The sequence below is a fragment of the Sabethes cyaneus genome, chromosome 2 (genome assembly GCF_943734655.1).
Source record: "Sabethes cyaneus chromosome 2, idSabCyanKW18_F2, whole genome shotgun sequence".
Lineage (NCBI taxonomy): Eukaryota > Metazoa > Arthropoda > Insecta > Diptera > Culicidae > Sabethes > Sabethes cyaneus.
Genome location: NC_071354.1, coordinates 79,286,418 through 79,299,613, shown reverse-complemented (window position 1 = coordinate 79,299,613; position 13,196 = coordinate 79,286,418). Strand labels below are relative to the sequence as shown.

General features: G+C 38.4%; 1 protein-coding gene across 3 annotated transcripts in view; it reads right to left on the bottom strand.

Moving 5' to 3' along the window:
• Positions 1 to 7,920: 7,920 nt before the first annotated feature.
• The window catches only part of LOC128738513 (solute carrier family 12 member 4), a 427,692-nt gene continuing 422,416 nt past the window's right edge, over positions 7,921 to 13,196 (bottom strand). For all 3 annotated transcript variants that reach the window (XM_053833713.1, XM_053833715.1, XM_053833714.1), the window contains exon 24: positions 7,921 to 9,617. In XM_053833713.1, the coding sequence (XP_053689688.1) occupies positions 9,526 to 9,617 (92 nt within the window). In that variant the 3' untranslated portion in view covers positions 7,921 to 9,525. The remainder of the gene's footprint in view (positions 9,618 to 13,196) is intronic.

Below are 13,196 nucleotides of genomic sequence, written 5' to 3'. Positions count from 1 at the left end.
CAAGGCAGCAGGCAAAGATGGCGTCGCAGCGGAGCTTATCAAGATGGGCCCGGATAGGTTGGCGTCCTGTCTGCACCGCTAATAAGACCGGTAGTTCTCTACGAGCACGAAACGTGGACGTTTTTTGAACGTCGTGTGCTTAGGACCATCTTTGGCGGTGTATGTGAGAACAGTATATAGAGGAGAAGGATGAACCACGAGCTGGTGCAGTTCTTCCGTGAACCCAATATTCAGAAAGTTGCTTAAGCTGGAAGGGTACAATGGGGCGGCACATGTTGTGAGAATGCCGGACGACAACCCCGCAAAAAAGAGGTTTTGCCTCGAATCTGGTTGGTGCGCAGCGTGCTCGATGGTTAGACCAAGTGAAGCGTGGAAGTGGAAAGTGTGGAAGAGTCGAGAAATTGGAGAAGGACAGCCATGGACCGAGTTAACTAACTCGGTGGTATATTATAATGAAGGCCAAATCCTAAGGGACAGCGACGGATAAGTAGGTGAGTAAAGAAAGTAAGGCCCAAGATCGAGTTAAATGAAAAGTGAATGACGACTACTTTCATTGCTTCCGGGAGTCCGGGACATGGTGATTCATCACTGTCGTCGGTACATAAATGGTGCAATGTGGTACGTTTTAAATTCCAATTTATTTTCCTATATTTTCTTAGCGTTCTCAACCGTGTGTTTTTGGTTTTGCGGATTTTTTTATCTCGGACCTAACGTGTGGTTTCTTAATTTGCGATTTAATTTTTCGTATCCGGTTAATGTTGGTATCTCTGGTATGTTCTCCATCGATTTATTCTATTACTTTCTCTAACTTCTTGATTTTAAGTGAGAATAATTCAATATTGTTTTTGGTTGGTTATTTGCTCATTTCAATCTGCTAGTTTAGGTTGAAATTATTTGAAGACTTCCTAACATCCATTTTAGTTGTTGAATAATTGTGTTCTTGATTTTTTTAACTTGTTTGTTTCATTTACCAAACGATCGTTCTCTTTCCGCTCATGTTCAGTGTGCTGTGTACTGTCCTTTTCATTCCGGCTATCATTTACTTCTTTTGTTTTCTTACACTGTTTCCTTCTTAACACAACTGTAGTGGAGGTTTAGCGTTTTTGACATTTCTGACAGTAACTATAATATGGTTATAGGTTGACTGCATTAAGTACTGTGTTGTTCTTTTGAATATTAGTTCAAGAAAAACTACATTCTACCTGTTGTGGTTGCCTGCTTGTTTGCGTACCTTACCGGACTACCGAAGTTGACTTTGTCACTGCCGTTGCTGTTGTATTTTATTGTAGCTATAGGGCTAGTCGTTCGTGTGAGTAAGTGCGCTTCGCTAATTTATTATAAACTTTGCTCATAATAAAACTCACTTGGTATGTAACGTAGCGTTAGACGTCTCTTTATATCTTTTTCTACACATAAAAAAATAAAGTCTACCATAAATCTTCAAATGATACTATCAACAACAACAGATACAATATGCGTATAAAATTAACAATTCATATTTTACTCATTGTCGTTGGATGAATACAGGCAATTATGAAGTTCTGCTCTTGCTCCTATAAAGTCAGGTCGAGTCAAGTGAATGTCACATACAATGAGCCATCAACGTCAGACTCCTTCAATTATAAAATCTAAATGCCGTGAGCAGAGCTCATTTCTCCGACGGTCTCTTGCGAAGAGGCTGGATGAAAGGGCTGGCCGATCTAAGAAAAGTGTAATATCGTAGAAAAATAAAGGATCCGTGGGGAGCAAATGCACATGTGCTTCGCCAGTCCAAAACTGGATTGTTAGTTTTACTTGTTTTTTTTTCTGGGAAAGATTCCTCTGTACTTGATGATTGATTTTGCTAGTATCTAACTTTTAAATACGCTCAAATTTAGTAGATATATGGTTCTAACATTTTTTAAAGTGTTCTTTTTTTCTTGGATCAGTATTTTTTTGGCAACGGTCGTTATGTTTGTTAGATATTAAATCTACATATGATCTTAAGAATTTGATTTAGTTTATTTGACTGCTTGCTAGGTATGGTAGTGAAATTTTGTTACAACTTACACTCTGATATAATTGGATAGTTATTAAAGGTTGCAGGGTTTTGCTTGGTGTTCTGGGGTATGGTCGTTATACGGAGTGGTTAGAAACCAAAATGCCAAAGAATTTCAGCGACATTGTCAAAACGATAGCTTATTTTTGCAAATTTGGTGCGATAAAAATAGCTTTTTCTATGATATAATGGCGCTGAAAACGCTGAATAAAATTTTGAAACAATATCCAGCTGTGACTATGCGGTAAGATGAGTACCATTAATCGCTGCTTGTGTTACAAAGAGATTCAGTTGAATAGTTTGGGACCTCTGATTTGCGATTTAATTGATTTTATGTTTGTGTCGGTACTTTCATCGTAATCGTTTTTGAATTCAAATATGTTGGCAGTGATTATGACCTTTCAATTTACCTGTTATTTACTTTTATATACACGCAAATTAGGATATTTTTCTTAAGGATGAATCAAATTATGGATGGCAGGTTTTGCATTATATAACAAAAACACTTACTTTTCACTTTCAGGAGTCACAACTAGAGCTGTGTTGCGAACAACCGTAAATTCCAATTTTTCTGAAAGGTATTTCTCTTTCACACTTCGAGAGAGTAAAGAATAACCGTAAGTTGTGCTTCAGCCTCTAGCAATCTTTTTCCTTATCAAGCAACTACTCTCGATGCTTTGTTCGCACTGGCAGCTTCACTCCGGAGCGAAGAAGTTAGATATTGTGTCCGCCGGATCTATCCGGTCCATCATTTACATTTATAGAGAAAGGCGAGACCGTCGAACGGCAGCCTGGTTCCGGTCGCCCGACACGACGGTGCTGAGCGACCGTAAAGTGCAGCAGAAGCTGAAGAGGACGACCGTGAGTAAGGTGGCCTCATCAATCCGCGCCTCTTGGGCCGAGAAATCGGAGCAACCAGTGAAATGGTGAAAAAGCATCTGGTCATAATGGACACTTTTATGGGCAAGCCTGAGCAGCAGGCAACCACTTAGAATGAGCGGTGGAAGGTACTGGTGAAAAACATTTGTTCGGCGAAGCACGACGTTGTCGTCGTAATGGATGACCTGCTTCATACTTGCGGTAACGACTGGCAAGGAGCTGGGTGCTTTACGTCCCTCACCAAGGAGGTGAACGATAACGTCAAATATATCTCGAACTCCAAGTTTCCGTAGAAGGTCTTTTTAGGGCTGACGATCAGTGTGAAACAAATGTCCAAGATGCTGTTCTTTCTTTGGGACGGTGCTATGCAGTACGTATTACCTTCCGGAAGTTGCCCGTCTCCATCAAAAAGTATCACGTGAATGAACACTTGACCCACTATGCCAAGAGATCACTGGAGGAGATGGACCGGCTGAAGATAAAAACAATTGTACCGAAGACCGCCAACCGTCCCAACGTCCTCCAGCAACGACCGATTGATAATTTTTGGGAGGAACACAAAAGGAGGAACTACGTTGATAATTTCGTAGTCAAACAGAGAACAGCTGATCGCCAAAGTTACGAAAGAGCTTAAGAACATTTATTAACACAATTTTACTCTAAATAAATTAATCTCCAGTGGCAACAGAATTTGTTGGGTAGTGTGAAGTGGACTGATGGTCAGATTATCGCACTGCAATCGTCCAGGAATGTCGGGATCGCAACATACCATATTTTCGTTAGCTTCAAGGCAGCATACGATACGGTCGAACGACAACAACTACGCTAGAAACTGCAGAAGTACGATTTTCCGGATAAATTGTCACGGCTGTCCAAAGCTACTTTGGAGCGAGTGTGTCCAACTTGCAAATTTTGGGAACATTCTCTACTCTTTTGGGGAAACAACACGACGAGTTCAAGCTAGAAATTTCCGCACAGTCTACATGTCAAACTACGCAATAACTTTCCATCAGCGAGATTCAAAAGACGAGCTCTTGGATTTAAACTCTTGCTCGATCAGAATTATCTGATATAGAAAAGGACACACAAAAGTTTGAGCCCCCGAAGCTGTCTTTCATCATTCTAACGAAGCCATCCAAAATAAGACCCAAAAGTTATAGAAAACAATATTAAAAATTCAACAACTTAAAAGAGGTACCTGACTGACAAGCATAGGCAATAGCGGCAGCATCGAAAGAAAATTTGCATTTTATGTTTTCAACAAGGAGCTTAGTCTCTCTGGATCAGGTTAGTCTTTCTTGGTGCACTGCCATTTTGTCTGCGAAACTACCGTCTACCAACTACTCTGATAATTTCGTAGCCAATCAGAGAATAGCTGATCGCCAAAGTTACGAAAGAGCTTAAGAACAATTATTAACACAATTTTACTCTAACAAAATTTATATCCAGTGGCAAGTGAACTTGCTGGGTAGTGTGAAGTGTGAAGTGGGCTAGTGGTCAGATTATCACACTGCGATAAATCCTTCAGAAATTTCGGGATCGCAACATACCATATTTTCGTTAGCTTCAAGGCAGCATACGATACGGTCGAACGACAACAACTACGCCAGATAATGCACAAGTATGATCCTCCGGATAAATTGTCACGGCTGTCCAAAGCTACTTTGAAGCTAGTGTGCGCAATTTGCAAATTTTGGAGACATTCTCTACTCTTTTGGGAAAACAACATGACGCGTTGAAGCTAGAAATTTCCGCACAGTTTACATTTCAAACTACGTAATGACTTTCCATGAGCGAGGTTTAAAAGACGAGCTCTTGGATTTAAACTCTTGCTCGATCAGAATTATCAGATATAGAAAAGGACACCCAAAAGTTTGAACCCCCGAAGCTGTCCAACTTTCATCATTCTAACGAAGCCATCCAAAATTAGACCCAAAACTTATGGAAAACAATATTAAAAATTCAACAACTTAAAAGAGGTACCTGACTGACAAGCATAGGCAATAGCGGTAACATCGAAAGAAAATTTTCCAACAAGGAGCTTAGTCTCTCTGGATCAGGTTAGTCTTTCTTGGTGCACTGCCATTTTGTCTGCGAAACTTAAAGCGAAACCCCCAAGCCATACCAATCGATAGATCGCTGAAATACCGGCGAGAACTGTACACTTTCTAACTAGGTATGTAGATTTATTATGTTTTGTTTTGTTTTATCTTTTTTGTTGTTGTTTGAAACACCGAAAATTGTAACTTAAGTGCATCATGTCCGTTCAAAGGGCCCTCTCATGCATTTGGCGGGGCTCCAGTACGACTAGTGTTGACTTCAAAACCCTACCCTTAACTATTTCTTCGTGGATCCTCTTCTTATTGCTTCTCAAGGTATTTATTTTTTTTAAATTTATTTTTTTACTTTTCTCTTTGTTTTTTTGTAATTTGATTCGCCATTTTTTTCTCTTCTTTTTGTGTTTCGGATGTCTATACTATAGAATTGATAAACTGCTATAATAGGGCTGCAGAGGTGTTTCTATGTAAGTGTGTAGCTTCACTATAGATATTAAAACCTCGGTTCGCGTGTCTTGTTCAAGGTTATCTGATGGCTAAGAGAAAAGTTTTACACGCGTACTTACTGCCTAAAAATATATGATTGATTGGGTTAAACATGCATTTTGTTTATTTTCTTCACTTTATTTACAAAATGTGTTTGCGTATTTTAGCAAATACCGTAAAGATTAGCTGTTGTTCAACCGGCTCTGTTAGCTATGTATATAGTTTCGAAACTTTCCAAGCCACAGAATTCGACAGAGTACAAAGTAGGTAATACTTTTAGGATGATGTATTTTGGGCGTTGTTGGAAACTGACTTGAGAGGATAAAGATTTTCAATTCTGAGCAACTTTTTTTGTGTGGCAAATGAAAATGGTACAACAGATGTGAAAGTGTTCCCTTACATTTAGCTAGGTGCAAACTTAATCTGTACGGAGTTTGACTACCTTAATTGTACGGTAACCCTACAGTTTTACTCGAATGTGAGTAGAACTGACTCTAGCGAAACCGAAGAGGAAACTCTCCAGGTTTTGACTCGCCGTCAGCACCTATTACGGATGTTTGTTTTTCCGGTAACTACTTTATCTATACGTATTTGTCAAATTTGATTTTCACAGTAAATGAGCTATATTTTTTCCAAAACACCACAAGTGTCTTGATTCGAAGAAAAACCATTTGACCGTCACGTGCGGTTGCTAACTCGAACGTTCCCTACGTTTCTGCATCACTTTAGCTACGATCCGATTCCTACATTTTTGATTGTTCAGTTGTCACATTGTCCCTCAGGTCGGCTGCCGTCTTTCTTTGCTTCTTAAGTTAAGTTTTTCTTTGATCAATGCTTTGGTGTTGAAGAGTTTTGTTTTGTTATATTTTGGATAATTCTTAACTTACGATCTAGACTTCTAAATTTCCGTCAACTAACCTGTTTAAATTATATCTTTTTTTATATTTTAGTAATTACTTTGACTACCAGATACACTTAGTTTCCTGAAAAAGTAGTTTTTCTAATTCTAGCCTTAGGTTATTTCCCACCAATTTCGGTACTGTCCCTCACTCGCGTTTCTTCGACTCTATTTTGGTTCACTCCACTTTTTTTATTCATTTAAAATAACCTTTAATAAAATTATGTTAATTTCTTGAGTGTGTCTTTTCTTCTTTCAAATACATAATTTGCACTAGATTTAGGCAGTTTACATATTTGCGAAAGAGAGATTGTAATTAATTGTAGTAAATGATCAATTGTCATATAAGTTTATCTTTTTATTTGCCTAGCACATTTAGATAAATTTTATATTAAATCGTGTTTGCTCCGTGTTTTGCAACGATTCTAAAATAGTGTGTTGGGTTTGGTTTTACTATATCACCTCTAAAATTTTTCTTCCACTACTTATGCTGCGTCGATCGTTTATTTTCTTTTAATGGTACGCATCGTGTTTGTTTCTTTCGGTAATAGTTAGCTGTTTTGTAAATGTCCTTTCAATATTTTCTGTATAGAACAATTCTCCCTAACAATAGTACATGTCATTTTGAAGAAAATCTCTCTACAATCAGTAAAACAGATTGGTTGGAAAAAAATACAGTCTTAAACATGTTAATTCTCGGAAAATACTCTCAACTTTCTATACTAATTCATACCACTCGTTTGTGTAACGCTTTGTGTTTGTGTATGTGTAGGCCTAAAGTGGTTCACTTATTCCACATTACATAAAAACTTGTACAGCTCAAAATGATCGTATCGAGCGGAAGGCGGCCACGAAAATGACGGTTCCAGTTAAATTATATAAAATAATACAATCAAAAGCAAAACGGAGAATAAGCACCCAAAAAGAAAGCTTCGATGACCAATTGCTTATGCTGAAATGAACAAAAATATTTGAAAAGAAAGACAAACTTACCTGTGGCAGTAATTTTGCAAAGTTGCTCACGGAAAAATAAGGCGATCGATAGTGCACAACTCGAACGAAATTTCCACTACAAAATAAACAAATTGAAGAGAAAAAATAAGTAGTAAAATGTGATCTAAAAACCATTCGTGTATGTAAAGCGCTGCGCTGGTGCCTAGTTTTGTCTCTTTTTGCCATTGTTAATTATACTCAGTTTATTCTGTTCAGTGTGGTTTTTTGTTGCGTGATTTTCCCTTTTCTTGGTGGTGATGGATTTTGTACTCTTAAATGCAACAAGGCGTAATTTTGTGTTACAGTCCGGTCCGTCCACTATTGTGATTGGTCTGTGTTAATAAAAATGTGCTGCACGTTACTTCTTTCTCGCTTGGTATAGAAAATAAACCACCTTGCGACTCCATGCCTGTGCAATTAATGCTAACGCATGGTAGATTGTGTTATTACACCGCAAACTATACCTCTGTTTAGTCAATTTCGGAATACATAAAACAAGGAAGTTCTTTATGCTCTAGAGAAATAAACAGAAACGATGGAAAACCAAATTCTAAACAACTATAACGGGATCTTCATTTCGTCACTTAAACTATGCGAGACTATATAAACTTTAACAGAATATAAAACTAAAACAAATTACATACTCTAAATGACGCAGAGGACAGCTGCCTGTCTCAACCAATATAATCTGTTAGCGTAAAAATCAGCAAAACGGAAACAGTACAGTTCGGCTGATCTATCACTAAACCAGCTTCAGCTAATTAATTATAATATAGTTGGTAGCAGAATTGTGTTTTTTGTAAACTAATACTTCTCGCATCTTGGTTCAATCGTGAATACGTCCGATCGGGATTACCTACACAAATAAAAGTACAATGTCGTTGTACCGTATTTAATTTTGAATGCAGTGAGTTTAAAACCTCTAGAATTCAACATTGAAACCGTGCTCGTCGAAGTACGTGAATATTAAGTTCTATGGGTCTCAAATAAATCACGCGAAAATTCTCATGCGACGGTGATAAACCGAAACGACACTGTACACACCAAAGTTCCTTTTTTTTAAACAAATTTCCTATTGTAGCGTGAAAACCGCGTTTGAAAGGCAGAGCTAATACATAGTACTTCCTCGGTAACGAATTTTTAAAAAAAGAAAAAAATCATATGCACTACATTTACTACTTTCCAGTCGTCGGTCGGGGGTTTTACTGTCGCTTTGATTCTCGTGCTTCAGAACAAAATACCTAATTGTTGTTGATTTCCTCTATTCGTCCTCAAAGTCTGGTGTGTATGAACCGCGCGGCACATGTTTTTTTTCTCTCTGTTTTGCTTGTCGGTATGTATTCCAAAGACAATTTATTACGATTACGAAATTTCCGGTGTGAGAGTGTGTGAGTATATGTAAGTGTCGCCCAGTTGAAGGTACAATTCTGTTTAATTCTTCTAACAATTGGACTAAACAATTTTATAAAAGAAGAACACATAATCTTTTTCTTTCTTTTGCTTCTTCTTCCTCTTTTTCTTTCGCGATTAAAGAATTATTATTTTTATTTGCATTTTGTTCATCCTTAGAAGTAGTATATCAATTTGATTCGCACCAACAATGTGGATAAAGTTTTCATCTCCTAATTTCTACTATTTTGGTATGTTGACTGTTCCACAGCTCTCAAAACGCTAATTCGCGATACGTACGTACACTTTTGAAAGTTTTTTTCTCTATAGTTTCTTATCCGATACTCATTAAATTCTGTATTATTAAAGTGTACTTTTTTCGATAACCTAATGCTAGTAGACTTTACAGTTTGACTAAAATTACTAGCTTTTTGTTTTTTGGTTTTCTAAACTGGTTTTTTGTTATTATTTTTTTTTCTTGCATTTTCGAGTGTAGAAAAATGTTTCCATACTGCTTATGTATGTAGACTACGCGGTTAAGTGTTTGCATTCGCGAAAGACTGTGTCTGTTGTGTAGATTTATGTGTGTTTTGTATATGTATGTTGTATTGTAGTGTAACGACGACGACGACGGCGTCGGCAGCGACGACGACGACGATGATGTAGAAGCGTAATTGATACCATACTGCCGGACTGTTTTGGCCAGTCACAGCGCACGACGGGTTGGCCCTCCGAATCACTTCACGGCGCTTCGGGAGCAGGTTAGGATGGCAACAGGGAGGCTTTTATGAGTAAATGGTGATGACTTCCCGTCCACCACCTCGAACCATCAGTACTCGTTCCAGGCCTTCGGTTAGCACCTCCAGGAATTCCATGTCTAGATTGATAAATTGTGGTTAAGGAATTTTAATGGAAATGGTTGTCATCGGCATCGTATAGTCAAGCATAGTTTGACCGTCCGTATGTTGCCCACGATTCATTAAGATCTGCTAAAATAAAGATTATTCCATCCGAACATCGTGAGATAAACATGGACATTCATTTCCTCTCCTCGTTTGATGAAAAAATAAATAAATAGAAAATAAAATTCAATCATTTCGGGGATCGGACATTGTCAGACAAGCACATCTAATGTTTTCGACTCATTCATATATATCAAGCGCAGAAATTTTAACAACAACAACAACAACAACAACAACAACAACAACAACAACAACAACAACAACAACAACAACAACAATAACAATAACAACAACAACAACAACAACAACAACAACAACAACAACAACAACAACAACAACAACAACAACAACAACAACAACAACAACAACAACAGCAGCAACAACAACAACAACAACAACAACAACAACAACAACAACAACAACAACAGCAACAACAACAACAACAACAACAACAACAACAACAACAACAACAACAACAACAACAACAGCAACAACAACAACAACAACAACAACAACAACAACAACAACAACAACAACAACAACAACAACAACAACAACAACAACAACAACAACAACAACAACAACAACAACAACAACAACAACAACAACAGTAGCAACAACAACAACAACAACAACAACAGCAGCAGCAACAACACCAACAACAAAGGCAAATATTTTACATTTCATATTCTGCCCCTTGCTTCGAAACTGACGCTGTTTGAATCGCCCTTCACTAGGGGAACAAAAGCAATTTCAGCTCAACTAGTAAAACGGCGTGACTCCACTATTTTTGATTGGAATGAAATTTCCCGGATGTGTTGAACAACACGCAAGAATTCATTTTCCACTAAACTTTTTTTGAACTTTAGGAAAAAATTAGGCAAATCGGAGGGGATGGTTCTGAGATAATTGACATTTTATGATTTTTATCATGGTTCCGAAAAGTTTTTTCTTTCAGTGTAATTTTTTTCTGAAAATACACTTAATTTCCTGCAACTTTTCCTTTGACGTCATTTTGATCAAATAAGTAGTTTTCAAGATATGATTTTTAAACAAAGTGATCTCATTTTTAAATACGCCCTTTTGAAAAGAATGAAGTCTTGCGTGGTATTCAACACATCACGAAAATGTCATTCCAATCAAAAATAGTCGAGTCAAAAATGACCTTTTTTCAGCGTTTTGAGCTGGAATTGCTCACAAGCTTTTAAAAAAGGGATATCAACTCGAGCGTAAAAACTATCAAAGCGAAAAATTGCTCAATTCTGCCTGCAGACTGGATCTCTCCCGTATTTGGTTCTGTAGACTGAAACCGTTAGCGGAGTTGTTTGTCTTTTCACGATGGATCAGATGTTTACGTCCTGTCTGTGTCAGTTAGTAGACAAGTTCCGGGAGTATAACAGGTGCAGACTCATCATCTGTTTGCGGACTTTAAGGCGGCATATGATTCAGTCAAATGAAATGAGTTGTGGCAGAGACTCCTAGAACATGCATTTCCGACGAAAACAGTTGAGCTACTTCGTCTGACGGCCTTCAGTAGCCAGCCCTTCACGGATATGAGTCGTCGACGCTGAGGGTAGCTGATCGACGAGTTTTTGGGGCTTTTGAGCGTAAAAAGGTAGAGTGGGGTTCGGACGCATGAATGAAGTGATGAGCTTTTGTGCCTTCTGTATAGAGTAGAGCGAGACATACGTGCGATGTTTGAAGTTGTCATCAATTTTTGTGAGATATAAAGAAGGACAACAACATAATATATTTTATAGTGATGCAGTAACTCAATGTCTTCATATTCAACTATAAATCACCTGCGGTAATAGTGTTTGGAAAATAAATTCTTCTTTCTTTTGATCAAATGCCGATTCGCACTTTTACCCCACTAGCGGGGCAAAAGTACGAATACCGCGGGGCAAAAGTACGAATACCGTGGGGCAAAAGCGCGAAGCTCAAATCAATGAAATTAGCACAACAGTAGCTAACAAAACCATATTGTCTCCAATCTGCGTTATGTTTCGGTAAGGACTATTCTCAATTTGAACCTTTCCTATATTGCAGCCTCCGTCAGATTGAAGCTTTTCCAAACGTTTGTTTTTTGTTTCATCACCGGAAAAACATTGTTTTCCTTCGGCCAATATCTGTAAAGCACCTAGTTTTCTACAGATCTTCCATTTCTAGTATCTGTAATATAGTGCCTAAAGCTGTATAAAATTAGCAATACATTTTTGCCTCATCCATGAATCGCACTTTTGCCCCGTCCATGAATCGCACTTTTACCCCGCTGGGTGCTTGACGGGGTTAGATTAAATTACGGAAAAGCGAAATACATTTTGTATTTCGCCCTATTTTCAAAACGGATATATGAGTGATGTAAAACGCTGTTTTCAACAAGTAATATGCTCCTGTTGATATCGTATTTGTCGTATAACGAAAAATTACATCAAAACCGTCTTAAAATAACATTTGCATATAACTCAGCATCTATGCTTCGTAAGCAACCAAAGTTTACGTTAGATTCAAGCTGTCAAAGTAGTCACCCATCCATGCCAATGAAGTCAATTTACTCGGAATCTGCACCGATAAATCATTGAATCGCACTTTTACCCGCATCACACTTTTACTCCTCCTTACTCTAATACCCCGGCAGAAGATGTGCATGCGTCGTAGTGAGAAAACCAGCTTTGCGGCTTCGTAGACAATATTGACACTATAGCACACAACTTTGGAACGTATATAAGACTGAAAGCTGACGTAAATAGAGTTAGACCTATCAGTAGCAAGTCGAAGACAAAATACGTACGAGGAAGGTTCTCCAAGGAGAGAAATTAGTCACCCACCAAGAATCGAAGTGGTCGACGAGATCGGGTATTTTACCTTAATGGTAATGTCTCAGCATCTGGTCTCCAAGAAGTCAAACGAAAAATCGAGTCGCTGAAGATTAATAAAACCGTTGGTAAGGACCACCTACCGGCCGAGCTTAATAAACATGGCCGAGAAATGCTGGCAACGGGTTTACATTGGGTTATTTCCAAGATATGGAAAGAGGAGAACCTAAAGCAGGTCCCATCTACAAAATACTGATACTGCTGCAACTATCACGGCATGACGCTGGTAAACGAAACCTACAAGGTACTTTTCCAGATTCTTTTACGCCGGCAGTTACCGATAGCACAGGGTTTCGTAAACGGGCATCATGGGGGCTTTTTCCATATGACTTTATTGATTTCAAAGCAGCATACGATACTGTCGATCGAGACCAGCTATGGCAGTTGCACGAACACAGATTGCCGGATAAACTCACGCATCAAGGGTCAAGGGTCGTCAACTTCTAGGCTAGGAACTTTACGACTGCGGAGGCAATCTACTTCAGACTGTGAGCGGAGTCCAGGAGGATTTGGTTAAAAATAAATGCGCGAAGACCAAATACATGATAGGAAGAGGCTCAAAGGAAACAAATGCGTCTGTGGGACAGCGACGAACTAAAAGTGGTAGAGCCGTACGAA